At 47.0% G+C, this 17759-nt stretch overlaps 1 protein-coding gene across 5 annotated transcripts in view; it reads right to left on the reverse strand.

The window, feature by feature from the left end:
* The window catches only part of LHX6 (LIM homeobox 6), a 37879-nt gene that overhangs the window by 12422 nt on the left and 7698 nt on the right, over positions 1–17759 (reverse strand). For all 5 annotated transcript variants that reach the window (XM_043980112.1, XM_043980111.1, XM_043980115.1 and 2 more), the window contains exons 5-8: positions 6463–6683; positions 1787–1887; positions 1555–1650; positions 459–633 (exon numbers count right to left, since the gene is read on the reverse strand). In XM_043980112.1, coding sequence (XP_043836047.1) covers positions 459–633; positions 1555–1650; positions 1787–1887; positions 6463–6683 — 593 coding nt within the window. The remainder of the gene's footprint in view (positions 1–458; positions 634–1554; positions 1651–1786; positions 1888–6462; positions 6684–17759) is intronic.

Consider the following 17759-nt stretch of genomic DNA (forward strand, 5'->3'; position numbering starts at 1 on the left):
TCCCAGCTTTGAGATTCTATTATTTTCAAACAGAAAAGAAAAACACTTCATGGGAATTTTAGCCTAACTCAGGAGAGAAACACTTTCTTCCCCCAGGGCCAGAAAAAAGAAAGTCAGGATGAACTTAACAGGGGCTCAGGATGCAAGCAAACCATTCATTTTCATGCTTTTCTAGTTCAAGTTTAAGAGCCAGGGAGGTAAAAGGAGGAGGAGTGTTGTTTCTAAGCCTTACAGTGGAACTGTCCCTTGCCCTTCCCCCTAATCCAATGCCAGTCCTGGCCCGGTCCTCATTTCTTTTCTGCCAGCTTCATCTGTTCCCACCACACCCTGAAGTCAACAGAACTAAAACAACAAGGTGTTTTTGCCCAGGAATCTGGGAGCACCATTTTCTCTCAGCCCAGGCTCTGAAGATTTATAAATTTCTCAAGCCCTGGATCCCAAAGGCTGTGGTCACTTACTCTCTATATATCCGTGCAGGGTGACCATGCGGGCTCGCTCGGGGCTGCTGAAGGGGGAATAGTGGATGTCCTCAGACAGGGACGAGGAGAGACGTGACTGTGGTGCTCCAGCGGGGGGCACTGTGTGCTGAGGCGTGTGCTTTTTATGGCGGGCTCGGCAGTTTTGAAACCAGACCTGAAATGATAGCCCCAACCAAGGAAAATCCCACACCACTGGTCAGGTTGTTGAAGTTTGTTCTCTGCCCCTATTGATGAATGTCCCATGAATGATGGGACCTTGCCTCCCCTACTCCACCCCCAAGATGTGTTTTCTGCTGGACTGCTTAGCTTGGGAGTTGTTCACACCCAAAACAGAGAGGCCATCTCTAGGAGCCAAGGGATAAGTCAAAGGGTCATAAGATTAAGAGTTGGAAGGGACCTTGGGGAACACCTCCTCCCTTTGGGGGTGAGCACTTTGTCTCCCATGGCCTTGGGAGAAAGGAATCAGATTAAAGGATGGAGATTTAGAGTAGGGGCAGAAGTCTTGAAATAGGGGTATAAACTATTGGGGATTTAGAATTTGGTTCTTAACTGGTACAGAACAATTTTATGTTTGTGTCATGAAACTTTTTTTTTGGTGGGCCAATGAGGGTTAAGTGACTTGCCCAAGGTCACACAGCTAGTAACTGTCAAGTGTCTGAGGCTGGATTTGAACTCAGGTCCTCCTGAATCCAGGGCCAGTGCTTTATCCACTGCGCCACCTAGCTGCCCTGAAACTCATTCATTTTTAACAAAAAGGGAACTAAAGTCCAGGGGTTAAGTGACTTGACCAATGTCAAGTAAACAAAAAAGTAAGAAAACAGAAATGGACTTCAAACTCAGGTCTTCTCATTCAATCTATTGCTTTTCCCACTATACCATGTGTTCCCTCCTGCCCTCTCCCTAAAGAACTTCCCACCCTTCTATATCTGGTTTCTACTCCTGCCTTCCTGCTCCCTTACAGGCTTTATATCTCCCTGAGTGGCAGGACTAGCCCTGGTCCTCCCCAATGATTTCTGTCTCTGACTCCATCAGCCTCACCCTCTTCTCTCTCATTGGGTGTCTGCCCTCCGCCCACCTGGATAACTCGACGACTAAGGCCCGTCATGTCTGCCAGCTTCTGAAGTGTCTGTGCATCAGGATTGTTGTCCTGGGCAAACTGGGCCTGCATTACCTGGAGAACAGAGTGGGGAAGGGGTGGGGGGAGAAGAGAAGGTCAGGGCGCTGGGAGGTAGGCTCTCCCTAGCCATCCTCTTGCTCCCATCCAGGTGGACCTCTCGTCTGGAAGGCCCACTGCCCCGAGCCAGCACCTGCAGCTGCTCCGCTGTGAAGGATGTCCGTGCCCGCTTGGCTGGCTTTGGCTGACTGTCCTGTTCTGATGGCACAGCCCCTTCCAATGTGATTCCATTGCCTGGGAAGGGAGAAGGGATATAGATGGAATGTTGTCTCATAGAATCAGAGGACCCTAGTAGTATCTTAAGCTGTAGGAGACCTTAGAGATCATTTGGCCTAATCCCCTCATTTTACTGATGAGGAAATTGAGGCTTAGAAAGTTTAATTGACTTTCCCAAGGTGACACATGTAGTTAGTAGCAGAACTTGAATTCTAATCCGAGTCTTTTGACTCCAAACCTAGGCCTTTTTTCCAGCACACCGCAGACTGGGCACCTGCTTTCCCATAGCCTTGAAAGAAGAGGGAGTCGGACTAAAGGATGGAGATTTAGAACAGAGGCAGGAGGCTTGATATAGGGGTGTAACATGTCAGGGACTTAAGATTTGGCTCTTAACTGGTGCAGAACAGCCTCTTGTGTTTGTCTCATGTGTTATTATGTATCATCTCCCCCATGGTTATTAAAGAAAACATATGATTCGGTCTGCCCAGTGAAAGAACAAGACTGTGTTAGATGAAATTGCTTGGGAAGTCCTGATAACTCATCTTGAAGTCCCATAGGGAGGGCCTACCTTCAGGGAGCTCCTGAATTAACTCTAGGGATAGAGGATGGACCTATCTATGGAATTCAATCAACAGAAAGATATGTGTGTGTATATGTGGACATATGTGCATATGTGTATATATACATATATACACACACACATGTAGGTAGAAGGGTATGTATATACCTACATACATATACATAAAGACACCCTCTGTGCCTCTAAAAAATAGGATATGGTATGGTAGAAAGAGCACTGGATTGGGAGTTAGAGGACCTGGCTACTATCTCTCCCAGTTTTCTCTCTGGATCTATTTCCTAACCAATAAAATGATGGAGTTGGATTGCGTGGTTTTAATGGTAGCTTCTAACTCTGAATCTTATTGTTGAGGTCCCAGCTCTCATTTGCTGCCTATTGATGTTGGGTAAGTCCCTTCCTTTGCCTGGGTTTCAGTTTCTTGATCTGTTCAATGACGGGTTGGGCTAGTGGTCCATTCCTGCTTGAATTCCTACGTCTTTGAAACTATGAGCAAGGAATCCTAGACTAGGAGACAATCGGGTTGCTCCTCCTTTCCTAGCATGGTAATTTAGCAAAGCCAAGTCCGTAGGCAGCCTCCAATCAGGAATAATAGCTAACCTTTATATAAATGCTTACTGTTCCCCAGGCACTATGACAAGTGCTTAACAATTCTTATCTTATTCAATCCTTATAATAACTCGGGGAGATCAATGCTATTATCATCCCCATTTTACAGTTGAGGAAACTGAGACAGAGGTTAAGTGACTTGTCCCAAGGTCATACAGTAAGTCAAGTCTCCCTGACTCCAAGCCTGGTACTCCTAGCTTCCTAGCATCAGGCACTATGCCCCCTACCTTCCCAAGGAAGAGAAGGTAGCTGTAATATAATGGAAAGAAAGCTGAGCTAAAAGACCTGGATTCTAATTATGTCCCGACCAATAACCCACTGTGAATCCTTGGATGAGTTGAATCCCCATTCTGGGCTTCAGTTTCCTTATCTATCAAATGAGGTGAACTGATTCTGTACTTCTGAGGGTGTGCTAGCTGACCCTGGGAGGAATGTCTCCTTTGGTCCCCTGTCTCATCCCTGAAGTCTTTAAAATGAAAACTTTTTTCTTAAGATTGGTTTGCTGGGGGCAGCTAGGTAGTGCAGTGGATAAAGCTCCAGCCCTGGATTCAGGAGGACCTGAGTTCAAATATGACCTCAGACACTTGACACTTACTAGCTGTGCGACCCTGGGCAAGTCACTTAACCTTCATTGCCTCACAAAAACAAAACAAACAAAAACAAACAAAAACAAAAGATTGGTTTTCTGATTTCCCTGCCCCGCACAGACTGGCTAGCTTGGGGTATCCTTATCTCTCTCTTCCCTTTTCTCCCTGTGTTTTTGTGTGTCTCTGTCTCTGTCTTCGTCTGTCTGCCTATCTGGCGCTCTCTCCTTCTCTTTCCCTCCTATTCCCTCCCTTGTTGTCGTTCAGGAAGCTAGAGCTGGCAGGTGTCCAAGGGGAAGGGAGCTGCTTTGTGGCAAGGTTGACCTTCCCCCGCCCTGTTCCATCCCCTTGGGGTAGTTGGGCAGGGGAGCTAATGGGGAAAGCAGACACACACCATTCCCACCTTCTTAGCCCTCACTTACAGTAAGCAGGAGAACCAGGCCTAGTTTGGGGAAGGCCAGGAAGTAAAAGGTGGGACCTGGAGTGGGTGGAGAGATTATGGAAAAGGCTTGTCCCTTTGCCAGCCTTCCTATCTCCCTGATAGTGATTCATCCTACAGGATTGTCTACTGCCCTGGTCATTCATGGACACCGGGGGACACAGTGGGAAAGGGTGGGGATTGGCCTTGGAGGTGGAGAAAGGAGGGAAAGGGAATCTCTTTCCTTCTTGTCTCCTGGTACACAGAAAACAATGTTAGAACTGCAAGGTTCATTACAATGGAGAATGTAATCGTTGCAATAGGACCTAGAATATAAAATTTGTTTTAGACCCCAAGTCATAGAATTTGAGAGCTGAAAAGAATAGCAATGCACAGAATGTCACAACATGAAGCCACAGAATATTGGAGCTGGATGAGACCTGGGAGCTCACAGGAACAATCCATTGAAAAGTGGAAGGGGCTACAGCGATGATAACAAGGAGGTCCCGATTAGTATGCATAACAAATTCCCTGAAGTGCTTGAGTTATTTGAATTTGCACTGCATTATTTCCATTGGGCTGGAGACAGCTATCATATTTTACATAATTATAACTTCAAAATCGGGTGAATTCAAATAGATGCAACCACTTCAAGGAATTCATTATTCGCAGTAATTGGGACCCAGTTGTATCTGGCCCAATCCCTTCATTTTACAATTGAGGAAAGCCAAGCAAGCTCCTAGAGATAGGAAGGAGGAAGGGAAATGACTGTTCTGGGGCGGCAGCTTCCAACTCTGGCCCAGGCACCACAGCTGAAGCCCGGTCAACAGGGTCTCTAAACTAGAGCCTGTGAAAAAGGAAGGCACCCTTGGGAACTTACATAGAAGGTGAATTTGGTGATGTAATAGAATACTGTCTTTGGGTGATGTCAGAGTTAGGCTCTGCTGTTTACAGCCTGTACAACTTTGGTCAAGTCACTTACCCCTCTTGGACCTTAGTTTCCTTATCTGTAAAATGACAGGGCTACAGTAGGTGATCTCTAAGATAACTTCCAGGTTGAAAGCCTGTAATCCTACAGGTAAGTGATGAAAATCATTGGGATATTTTCCATAAAGAAGCCTTAACTGCTCTTCCACTGTAAATAAAATGTTTCCTATCCTTGATCTGTTTCAGCTATGAGGGAGAAATGGGGGCCTGGGAATAATAGATCACCTTTCTGTATTGTTCTTTAAGTAATAGAAAGATTATTTTTTCCATTTTGCAAGTGAGGAAACAAAAGCTCAGAGACTGAACCAACATTATTACATAGCTAGTTAATGTTAGATCTGGGTGGGATTCAAATCCAGGACTCTCCTAACTCCAAGTCCAGCACTCTTTACACTATTCCATGCAATTAGAGGTAGGTTCTGGAGCTCTAAGTATTGGAACAGTGCCAAAGGTTTGAAGAATAGGAGAGACTTAGCCCAAGACTGTGCTAAGTCATGTGTTGGCCGAGATGGATTTCGCTTAAGAAGAGTCACTTGAGTAGGAGCTTATCTGGAAGTGATGACCCTCTCCTTCCCCTCCCCCGTCCCCTCACCCATTCCCCTTCTCCAGAAGCATTGGATTCAGCATCTGGATTATGGGTCCTCACATAGAGTGATCAAGGAAATACCCACACCGAGGACGAGTCCAATAGGATCAAGAGTTAGATCCAGCCAACAGCCTTAACAAAGACAATGCAGGACTCAGGCATTGTGGAAAGCAGCAGGAACAGTTCTATCATTTCCATGGCAACATCAGATACTTCACCAAGTCCCAAGGGGTGGGGAAAGCAGCAAGGTGTGAACATAGCTAGATAGGGTCAGACTTCCTGAGAGATCGGTGGGGAGCCTGGGGTCTCATAGAATGTCAGAGCAAGAATCTGAACTTGGTCTTCTGATTCTGAGTCTGGGGCATTTCCCCCCACACCATACATAGCTCTACTAATCTGTGTTTTAAGGACTCTCCTAGAGCTAACCACCTAGTGGCAAAGGTCTCTTCATGCTCTATATTCTGTGAACCCTTCCAGTTCTAACATACCATGGCTCAAGGTCTTTTTCAACTGTAACTTGCTGTGTTCTAAGCTTCCTTCCAGCTCTAATATGCTACATTCTAGGTTCCTTCCTGTTCTACAAATGTTACATTCTAAGCTCTCTTCCTGCTCTGACGTACTCTTATGGGTAGGGGTGAGCCCAGAGGTGGATCCTGCTCTGTCAATTCCTTCCCTGGAAGGGGGAGGTCACAGAAAGGGCCTGACACCCCGTCCCACCCTTGCACAGCTCATGGGCCAGTCTACAGGGGACAAACCCAGCAGAATTTGAGAAAAGGGTGTGGTGCCCAAGAGGCTGAAAGAGTTTGAAGGTAGGGGATTAAGGAATGGATACCGTTCTCAGCTGCTCTCTTGAGGTTCTCGATCATAGTGTCGTAATGGATGCGGCACAACACCTTCTCCTCCACCAGCCCGAACTCCTCGCCTGTGGAGAGCTGCCGCTTGCAGGAGAAGCAGGCAAAACAGGCCAGGTGGTAAGCATTGCCCCGTGCCCGTCGCACCCAGTCACTGGCAAAGATCTGGCGGCCACACCGGGCACACTTGGTACCGAACCGGCTGGAAGAGAGAGAAGGGAAGGAGCTGGAACTCAAGGGAATTGGAGAAGGAAGGAGGCATCTCCACTAAAGTGGCGGTTTCTCTATTCACCTCAATCTCACCACCGTCACTACACGTAAATAATAATGATAGTAATCATAATAACGATAACGTCCATTTCTGTAGTTCTTTGGGTTTTCAAAGGACTTTTTCTCACAACTCCCCGTCTGAATTGGCATAGTGGATAGGGGGCAGCTTTGACCTCAGGAAGACAGGTTCAAGTGCTACTTCTGAAATAGAGTTGGCTAATGTGAGTGCAAACAAGTCACTCCATCTCTGACTGCCCCCATGCAATTCTTTATGTCTATAAATTGCAGATGAGTTACCATGGTGAAGGGAGTTTCCACATAGAGAATTTCTTCATGATGATAAAAACATAACTTTGATCGAAGAATCCAGTGGATTATGTGGTAAAAGTATTACTAATTCCATTTTACAGATGGAGAAACTGAGGCTTAGAGAGGCTACATTCTTAAATGCTTTGCTAAAAGTTACACAGGTCTATATTATTGTCTCTTGATCCTCACAAGAGCCCTGTGGAGTAGGTTGTACAAATTCATTTTACAGATGGGAAAATCAAGGCTTGGAAAAGTAAAATTACTTGCCTAATCTCTCAGGAGCAGAATTGGTGTAGGTGGCAAGGCAAGACTATAAGAAGCAAAGGTCTGTTGAGGTTGCAGAGCAGATAAACAATATTGCCATCAGCCAATGAAGGTGACTGAGAAAAACAAAACCAACTTAGCCTCCATTAACTTTTTTTTTTGGAGGGGCAATGAGGGTTAAGTGACTTGTCCAGGATCACACAGCTACTGTCAAGTGTCTGAGGTCACATTTGAACTCCTGAATTCAGGGCTGGTTTTTTTATCCACTGCGCCACCTAGCTGCCCTCCATTAACCTTTAAACCAGCTGTGCTAAAGCACAGTGAGAGGGCAGAAAGCAAGGAGACCAGAAGGGATTCCACAGTATGAAAAATAAGTACTACTGATATTCTGTCTTTGCTACTCACTCACAATTGTGTAGTATGTTTGGATTAGAAAGTGATTGCCCCCATTTTACAGATAAGGAAGTTGAGACTCAGGGGAGTGACAGCTCAGACTTCCAACCCAGGTCTAACTCTTAGTCTAAGCTTTAGAATCATGGAATTTAGGGCTGGAAAGGTTATGAAAGATTAATACAACCCATTCATTTTAAGATAAGGAAAAAGAGACGGGGTGGGGGAGGTAGGGGAAGGAACTTGCCTAGGGTAGTAAGTAGCAGAGTTAAGACTTGAATCCAAGTCCTACAATTCCAAATCCAGTGTTCTTTTCCACACGCTACTTTGTGTGTGTCTGTGTGTATGTTGAGGTGGGGGGGGGGGCGATGTTGGAAAAAGACTAACACAAAAAATTATTTGGGATAATTTGTTTCCAACATATTAAGTATTTTATATGCATATTGTTACCTCCTGAAAGATGGAAAATTGAGACAGGGGAAGGTAAGAAGCACTAATGAGAGGGAGATATTCCAGGGGTCAGAGAGTATGTTTCTTTTGTATTGGGACCTTTGAAGAAAATTATCATTATTTGGAAAGATGTAGGTGTTTTAAGAAGGGACTGTGCCTAGGATCTTGTATGCAGTAAATCCTCAATGAAATAACTGCCTAATAGGTGGAAAGACCACTGAACCCAGAATCAAGACACCTGAATTTAGGTGCTGTCTCTGCCATTTATTGGTCGTGCTATCTTAGGCATTTCTTCCCCCTTTCTGAACCTCAATTTCCTCATAGTAAAATGAATAAGTTGTAGAAAGAGTTCTGCCCAGGATTGATGAGTCACTCTCACAATTTGATCTTGGGCAAATTACTTTTTCTTTCTTTGTTTCTTTCCTCATCTGTAAAATGAAATCCTGTTATGTTCTAAGGTCCTTCCTGGCTTTACTCTGTGCTCTGTGTTCCAGCATTCTGTATTCTAATGTTCCTTTCAGCTCTAGCATTTTGGGTTCTAAGGTCCCTTCCAGTTCTATGTTTTATATTTGAACATCTTATAGAATGAAAATATTTCTTTGCTGGCTGTGACATCTCTAAGCTAGTTGGGGGGCAATAAAAGCATGAAGAGAAAGTCCCCTGAGAAAGCAGCTGAGTGCTAGGGACATCATCATTTCTCAGGACTGAGGACTAAGGGTAGAAACTCTAGAGAAGTTCCTGAAGGAGCCTAAATCAAAAATGAACCCCTCTACTCCCACTCCCACTCCCACAAGTTCAGAAAAGACAATTAACTGCACAAGTCTTAGTGTTGAAGACCCAAGGTGAAGGAGGACCCAAGGTGAATATGAACAAATTCATAGCTTATGAGAACAAAGTATGCAAAGGGAAGTTGAGGGTGAAGGTTAAGCTAGAGAGGCTCATAGGAACATGCAACCATAGACTTAGAGCTAAAAGGACACTTAAAATATTGAATCCAACCCCTCTCATTTTACCGTCAAGGAAACTAAAGCTAAGAGAGGTTACTCAGTTTGCCCAGGGTCATCTAGCTAGTCAGCATCACCTGTGGGATTTGAACCTACATCCTCCTGGCTCCAAGTCCAGCACTCTTTCCATATATTATTCTGCCTTAATCATATCTCAGAGGCTCCCAATTCCAAGGGAGGTGGCAGACAACACTGGCCATGCCCTGCCCTACTCTCTACCCAAGTGACCATTTTTTAGGTCCAAGTTTGGAATTTATTGTCCCCCCACCCCCCAGAAACACTCTCTGGCACCTGAAGAAGAAGAAGGAGCCAGGGGCCAAGGGCCAGGGACCATGGTTGATTTTTCAGAATGGCTGACATCATTTTCCATTGGGGAACTTATTTAAGTTGTTTAAAATGTTTTCATTGTTTATATTCAATGGTGTCACTGGGGAGTATGGGGTGAAGCTAATTAAAACAAGACTGTGGTGTGTGAGTGTGTGTGTGTGTGTGTGTTCACAAGTGCGTGTGCTGGTCTGTGTAATCTGTGTCTGTGCAGTATGTGTGCTTCGGTGTGGGTACCTCTGTGTGCTGTACCTTTGTGTATCTGTGTGAAGCTCAGTGTTTTAGGACAGCTGAGTGTATCTCCATATATATGTATGTGTATACACACATACATACACACAGAGGCATGTCCCTGTCTTATCTTACTATGCATGTTTGCATGTATAATAAATGTGTGAGGGGCTGCTAGATGGCACAGTGGATAGAGCACCAGCCCTGGAGTCAGGAGGACCTGAGTTCAAATCCAGCCTCAGCCACTTAACACTTACTAGCTATGTGACCCTGGGCAAGTCACTTAACCCCAATTGCCTCACTAAAAAAACCAAAAACCAATAAATAAATAAATGTGTGTACATGTCTTTATTCCTCTCTTTATGTAAATGTCAGTTAATGTGTGTGTCTCTGCATGATGTATGGGCCATGCAAATCTAAGCTGCTGTATTTGTGACCCCCTGCCTGTGTACCCTCATTTCTATGTTTATGTGCACTCAGACTTTTTGTTGTTGTTTTGTTTTTTGTTGTTGTTGTTGTTGTTGTTTTGGTCTTTGTGTCTATTTGTCTCCAAGTGTATGTGGTTTGGGATCTCTAAGTTCTGTGTACCTGTGTGTCCCTGTCTATGTCTGAGGGTGTTTCCCTATGCATACATAGGACTGACTGTCTTTGTGAGTAGAGTTCCAGCCTCTTTGTGTGTGTTCATCTCCATGTGTTCCGGTGCTCCTGTCTCTGGGTCAGATATGAGTCCTGCCTCATTCTCCAGACCAAGCTGGAAGAGGGCAAATGTTTGCTTTCCTTCCTTCCACACCTTCCGAGGCTAGAGATCTCTCCTCCGTTCACTCTCCTCTTCCCTATTCCAGCGCTTCCCCGCTGTGATCTCCTCTAATCTTAGCTCCCTAAATGGGGCCTAACCAGCCCCAGCCCCACCCCCAAATTCAAAACCCTCCTGCCCTTGGGGTCTCAGGGGACCGGGTATGGAGTCATAGAGGAGGAGAGCCAGTGAGTGAGGAAGGGTCCCGGTCCTGCTTGCTGCTTGCTTTCAAATTTACAGTAATTATAGGCAGCTTTGAGCCCATAACAACCTACAGATTCTTCTCAAGAATGGAAGAGGCCCCATTAAACCGATGCTCCTCTAATTAGCAGCCCCGAGGAAGGACGATCCTATGGTGTATTTACATAACTAATCACAATGCCATTTGGGAGAAGAAACAAGAGGCAGAGAAAGTGGGGTGTGGTGTTTCCCCCCCTTACTTGACCGCCTCAGACAAAAATCCCTGGAAAAAGGAAGACGGCAGAGCCACGGTTAATCGGAAGCATCAGTACCCACAGCATTTAATTTAACGCGCTCATCTTCCAAGAAACTTTCGTTGCAAGCTGACTTCAGCCTGTGTGGCCTTGGCTACGGCTCACAATGAATATAAATTCTCCCAGAAAGGGGCTTACTCTCCTCTCCCCAAGGCGGGAGACCCACTGCCAGAGAAGCAGGGAAGGGAAGAGCGATGGGTCTTTCGTTCCCTTTTGCCAATCTCACCACATGATTTAGCTTTAGAATCAGAGAGAGACACATTATGGTTTATTTGGTTGAGAAGCCCGTCAGTCAGGTGTCGTATACAGAGCTTGGGACTGGAAAATAGGAATTCACTAGATTCCAGCTATGACCTCCAGTAAGTTACTTCAATTCTCTGAGCCTCAGTTTCCCCATTAAGAAAGTGTGAATGAGAATACTTGCACCACCGAACTCAAAAGGCTATTATGAGGACCAATTTATATAAAGTATGCGACAGCACTATTTAAAAGCAAACTATCATTATTAAGTTAGCCTTTGGAGGAGGGAAAGTGGACTCAGAAGGGACTGCGAAAGGGCTAGAGGCAGGGATCTAGCTGAAGGAGGGGATTTTGGAGACATTGGCGATTTGGCGCGTCCTGAGTGTAACTGTATTTAACAGGAGTGGGAATTTCTAGCACTAACGGGCATATTGCTGGGTCTCTAAGACCTGACATTCCGATTTCTGCCTTCGATTCGTAGTTCTCTGCCCTAGTCCTGCAATGTCCTTGAACACGGGAAGGGGCTTCGTGCACAGATATCTAGACTCCCCGGGTTCCCCCTCCTTACGTCCCCGACATTCACTTGGGCCCCTGGCTCTAAAGGGAGTCTGACAGCGAGGGGTCCGCTTGGGACTCAATCCTAAAATTGTTAGAATGGATCGCGATCTTCCCTTCTGCTGCCCTGAGAAGGTAAACCAGTCCAGGAGCCTCGAGCTGCCCAGAAAGCTTTCAAGAGAAGAAGGCCGAGCCCGAATCCGGTCCATGAATTACCCATCCCACCAACTACCTCCATTCCCCACCAGTCTCCAATCCACAGGCCGGGCCCAAATCACTGAACATTAGAAGTGTAAGAGAGACCTTAGGGACTTTCTAGGTCAACCTGCTCATTTTACAGATGAGGAAACCAAAGTCAAGAAAAATAACTTAGCGGCCACACAGCTCAATCCCCTGAGTTCAGAGCTCCTTCTGATCTTTCTCCCAGGTACGTCTCCTGAGACCTCTCAGTCATCAGAAGTCCTCATAAAACGTTATTATTAATTCTACTAATAATCCATACACTCAAACATCGAAACTCCCATCATCAAGGAGCTCGAGTCCCATCCTGCCAGGGCCCATTTTCTCCCAGAAAGTTCCCTGCAGCTGAGACCTCTGCCCTGGCGTCTAAAGTTCATTAATTAACCGCTCAGCTCCAGATAACGAAATCCCTCCAGGACCCGCCTCCCGCTGTTCGGATCCAGCCAAACTCGCAGCACTTGGGCGCTCCGTCCTCGGACCCGCGAACTCCCGTCCCGTGGGTCGGCTGCTGTGGAGACTTTCGATGTTCTGCGCCTTCGCACGAGCTCGTGCCCTCTGCCGCCCGATGCTGCCCAAGAGCAGGGTCCTCAGCAAGCTTTCATCACTCCTATGGGTTCGGTGAACTGATGAATGTCGCGACCTCTGCCACCCAGTACCTGCGCCTCCGTGGCCTCGGATGCTCCAAGTCCCCCAGTTCCTTTTGCCCTAGGGACGGACTCAAGCTGGCGTGCAGAGGCCGGTGATGCGAGTACCGCACTACCCGGAGAGAAAAGCCGGGTTGGCTGTCCATCCACCCCACTGAGCTCAAGGTTGATTCCGAGAGCCGCCCGTATCAGCTCGCCTGCTCCACCCTAATTCCGGGAGCAACGAAATAGTACCCGCGAACGGAACGAAACAAAATTTAAACTGTAAAATGCATTCACAGGGTGGGCCGGGGGAGGGTCTAGCTATTAGTTGATATATTCAAATCGACCACCCGAAACCTCGATTCCCCAAAGTATGTGTGTATGGAGGGGCGGGGGAGGGTACATTAGGGAGGTTCAGGACTGAAGGTGCTTAAGGCTTAGGAGCGCTGGACTGTCATATAGACGGAAAAGGAGGGGGAAGCAGCTCTGAGGAATGAGGGGGCAGGGGGCTGGCACTGGGTGAATTGTAGGTACATGTTGAACACTGTAGAACGTGGAAAGACATATTGGTTGTGGGAAACCGGACTGAGACGTGAGGAGGCCGCGGGAGCTGAAAGAAGCGCCGGAGTAATGTTGGAGAGGCCCGGAAGGATGGCAAGGCTGAGCCGTGCGACGCAGCACTGGCCGAGGACAGACGGGCTATAGGAGAGAATTGTGTGGGGCTATTTAGACATCGAGATATAAGGCCTGGCGTTGTGAGGAGCTGGAGGACACGGGGCTGAAATAGCGGGGCTGAAGGGCCGAGGGGCTGAGCAGAGCGGGGCGGCTTGGGGTTGTTATACTAGGGGGCTGCAGGACTTGAAGCAACGCAGAAGCGAGGGACACACTTAGTCTGGCATTGTAGACATGGGCCTGAGTTACTACTCTGAGGGAAACACGCGAAGCAGACAGAGCCTCACGGGTCTCGGAAACTCAGGCTTGTGGAAAGTGTCGCAGTGAGGCATTGGAGAACAAGGGCAGGCGCACGGCACTGAAGCACTTAGTCAACAAGCATTTAGATCAGATAGAGGCTGTAGGACTCAGGAATGAATGGCGCGAGGCTGGGGGGAGCCAAGCAGCTGGGTTTGTAGAACTCAGAGCGGCTCGGACCCAAAGTACATTGAAATATTCGTCAGCAAGATTCACAAACACGGATCTGAGCGTCGCGAGGAGAGCTCGGGGACTCGGGGTTCTAGGGCGCAAAGCTGAGCAGAGCTTTAGGACACGGGGTTGAGCGGCACGGAGCTCAAGGCCCACGGTCGTAGGACATGCAGGGCTGAGGGCCCCAGATCCGCCTGGGGCTCTAAGGTGTGCAGCGGCTGGGAGCTAAGGGGCACGGGGCTGAGGGGAGCAGAGAAGAGGTAGTGTAGCGGGAGAAGAGGCGCTGGGTTCTGGAATACGGGTCTGAGAGGCTGGAAGGCTGTACGGTTTGTAGCAGCGCCCGCGCTGAGGGACAGATCGGCCCCGAGCCAAAAATACGAGCAGCGGCGCGGGGCTGGGTGGCCTGGAACTGGGTGCCACGGGTGGTGGCGCGCGTTTGTAGAACCCGCGCGGGGCCAGACAAGCGCGGTAAGGAGATGCGCAGGGATGGAGGCACCCCCTTCTTGCGGAAGGAGGCTTGCAGAAGGCCTCGAACTCAGGAAACGAAGAAGGGGAGAAAGGCAGGTAGGTACAAGGCTCCGCAGGGAATGTGTGACTGGTCCTAGGTAGGACACTGAACGCGTTGTCCCGGGCGGTCGCTGGACGGATTGAATCCAGTCCTGGGCTTTTTGGGAAAGGCAGTTCTCCAACTGAGTGGGCTGGGTTGTATGACTTTGATAGCACTCTGGCTTGAGAGTTCCGGGCCCAGCCTGGCCCTGAGGCCAAGAGAAAAAGCAAGAAAACATGCCTTTAGAATCTCCCAGTCCCTCCGGATCGCTTCAGCCCCTTGGTAGCTAGCATATAGAAAAGAGCAAAGAGGGGCAGGTCAAGATGTACAGGTGCTGGCCCTCGGTCTGCCATTCCTTTGCTGTATGACTTTGAGCTGGCCACTTACATACATTCTCTGGACCTCCACTGAAATTGTTATAACATGGGGAAAATAACCCCAAGCCTACCCATCCTAAAGGGTTGTTGTGAGGTTCAGCTCAGATGATGGATGAGGGAAGCACTTAAATGCTATCCTCAAATGGGAGAGGTCAGTTCCTCTTTTACCTACAGACAGCGTCCTTCACTGGAAAGGATCCAAAGTGAGACTCATTGTTTGATCCAGGGCATAGGGGACTGCAGGCTCATCCTTAACCTTCCTATATAAAAGAAATGGAGGAGGAAGGGAAAAGGAGAGAAGAGGGAAAGGAGAGGGGAGAGAAAGGGGGAAGGGAGAGGAGAGGGGAGGGGGCTCATTGGCTTAGAACCTGAGGTGAAGGGGCAGGAGAGAAAAACTTTGAGTAATCCGATTGGGAGAATTGCTAGTAGGATGGGTCAACTCAGGCGCTAATTTGCTGATAAGTTCAGATCTCTGAGAGTTTTATCCATACCCATTGGCTTAGGGAGGAGTCCAGAGGTCTAAGTGATTTTTAAGGTCCCTTCCATCTCCAATATTCAGCTTCAACATTGTGTCTTTTAAAATTTCTTTCAGTTCTGACATTAAGTATTCTAAGTGTACTGGAGTCCCTTCCACATATGATCTTTTGTTATATACTCTAGAATGTATGGCTAACATCCATTACTTTGCCCTCAGTCTGGGCTATGGCCATGAGGCTATGGGGGTTGGGGGAGAGGATGGGCAAGAAAGAGAGCTGACATGAACCACCCGGTGCAGAGTACTGCATCAGGAGACTAGGTAGAGCTGCTGGGATACAGTGTCCCACCTCCATTGGCAGCCCAGTTTACTATGGAAAGCATAACGTCTGAATGCCTAGAACTACTTCACAATAACACCCCCAAAGAAACTTTTATTTAATCTTATTGATTTTAGTTTGTTGCAGCTTTCATGCTCTATTAATGGTGTGCGTGTGCACAGAATTTATATATAGAGGGGTGGGGCAGCTAGGTGGTTCAGTGGATAAAGCACTGGCCTTGGATTCAGGAGGATCTGAGACCAAATCCAGCCTCAGACACGTGACACTAGCTGTCTAGCTGTGTGACCCTGGGCAAGTCACTTAACCCTCATTGCCCTGCAAAAAAGAAAAAAGAAAAGAAAAGAAGAGAGAGAAAGAGAGAGAGAGAGCAAGCTGGAAGGGATCTTAGAAATCAACCACTTTAATAACCCCTTTATTTTACAGATGAAAAAACTGAGGCCTAGGGAGGAAAAATGACTTCTCTAAGATTACATCAAGTTAGCAGTAGTGACAGGTTTAGAATCTAGATCTACTGGATCTCAGAGCAGTGTCTTTCCATTACTTGCAGTAGTCTTTCCTGGCTTTTGATTCCCCTTCATAGCCTGATTTAAAAGCAATCTGTGAGCAAAAGTAAGCTCATTATAATGCGAACCTGTTCATGAAAAGATACTGGTGGGCCTGCATTCCAACTGGTCTTTTTTTCTCAGGTTCCATCTTGTAAAATGAAGCAGCTGAATTCTAATCTCCCTTCCAACTCTAACTTTCTGAGATTTTGATACTGACATATCTAGTCAATTATCCACTTTCACAGGGCTTTATGGCTCAGTATACCAAATCCTGGACATGGAGACCAGGGTTCAAATGCTGATTATGACACTAACTAGAAGTGTGACCTTAAATGTCTGAGCTTCAGGTTTCCTCTTTATAAAACATTGACAAGACTTGGATTACCTACCTAATGGAATAGTTATTAAAAAAAAAAAGCTTTGTAAACTTAGAAACATGGAACTGAATAAATGTTATCCCTAAGACCCCAAGAGCAAATTATTTTGGGATAGCAACACAGTGAAGTGCCTCCTGACCCTAACTGGTTTGCGTGTCTGCTACTAGAGTTGGGGTGGGGGTGGGGGAGAAAATGGAGGACCACCTTTCTCTTCCTCCTCCCAGTGCTATCTGCCTAACATTTATATAATGATTTAGGTTTGCAAAGTACTTTAAATACATTATCTCATATGTTACTTTCAAAGTCTGTGAGGTAGGCATGGTAGTGTAATTATCATTACCCAATTTATAGATGAGATAAGTTGAGAGACATTTGGCACATGAAAGCATTGGGGGCAGTTTTGAAAAGCCCAGACAAAAGCACATGGATTTGTTTTTTCAGTTGCAACAAGACTTTAACTGGGTCTGGGCATGAACCTCAATTTGATAATTTGGCAGGGGAGGTGGCGGGGAAGGGAAAGAGAGAACCCAGTCGACCACAGAACGAAGGCAGAAAATCCAAAGTAGGAGCCGACCAAGCCAAGCGGGCCCCTCCTTCCCACAGAGAGAGACGCTGCTCTGACAGAGGCTGCCAATCCCTGAAAGTCAATAAACCTGGGGCTGTCAGAGCCAGGACCCTAAGGGGTGGGGTCCCTAGCCCTTTGGGAGGATCTGAGGGAAAGAAGCCAGGAACTAAAAGGGCAGGGCCCACAGCAACCCCAGAGAAAAATGCCAGCAAATGAACCAGGGTACATTTCCCCCAGTCACTTTCAGGCTTCTGGGGACCTTGAGAAGTCAGTCATACCAACATTCTCTCCCTCTGCCTTCCAGTTCCACAAATTCCCACTATCTGAAAGCAGTGTGATCAAGACAGACTGCTCCCTCCCCCTGAGAATCTCAGGGTATTGACTGGGGCTAGAAGAGGCAAAGAAGGTTAGAGCTGGAAGAGACCTTAGAACACAGAATGTTGGAGTTCAAAGGGAGGTTAGATCCTCCAGGCCAACTTCATTTTGTACATGAAGAAACCAAAGCCCAGAGGTGGATTTCCCAAGATCATACAGGTAGTAAGTAGCACATAGAATGTTAGAGCAGAGAATATTAGAACAGGAAAGGATCAAGTGCCAATCCCTTGTTTGACAGATTAAAACAGTGAGGCCCAGACCTGGGGTGGGCACACAGAGAGGAGGGAACATGTTCAAGCTTACATTGAAAATTAATGATCGAGCCAAGATCAGAACCTTGGTTTCCC

This window comes from Dromiciops gliroides, chromosome 2 (genome assembly GCF_019393635.1).
Source record: "Dromiciops gliroides isolate mDroGli1 chromosome 2, mDroGli1.pri, whole genome shotgun sequence".
In the NCBI taxonomy this organism is placed as follows: domain Eukaryota; kingdom Metazoa; phylum Chordata; class Mammalia; order Microbiotheria; family Microbiotheriidae; genus Dromiciops; species Dromiciops gliroides.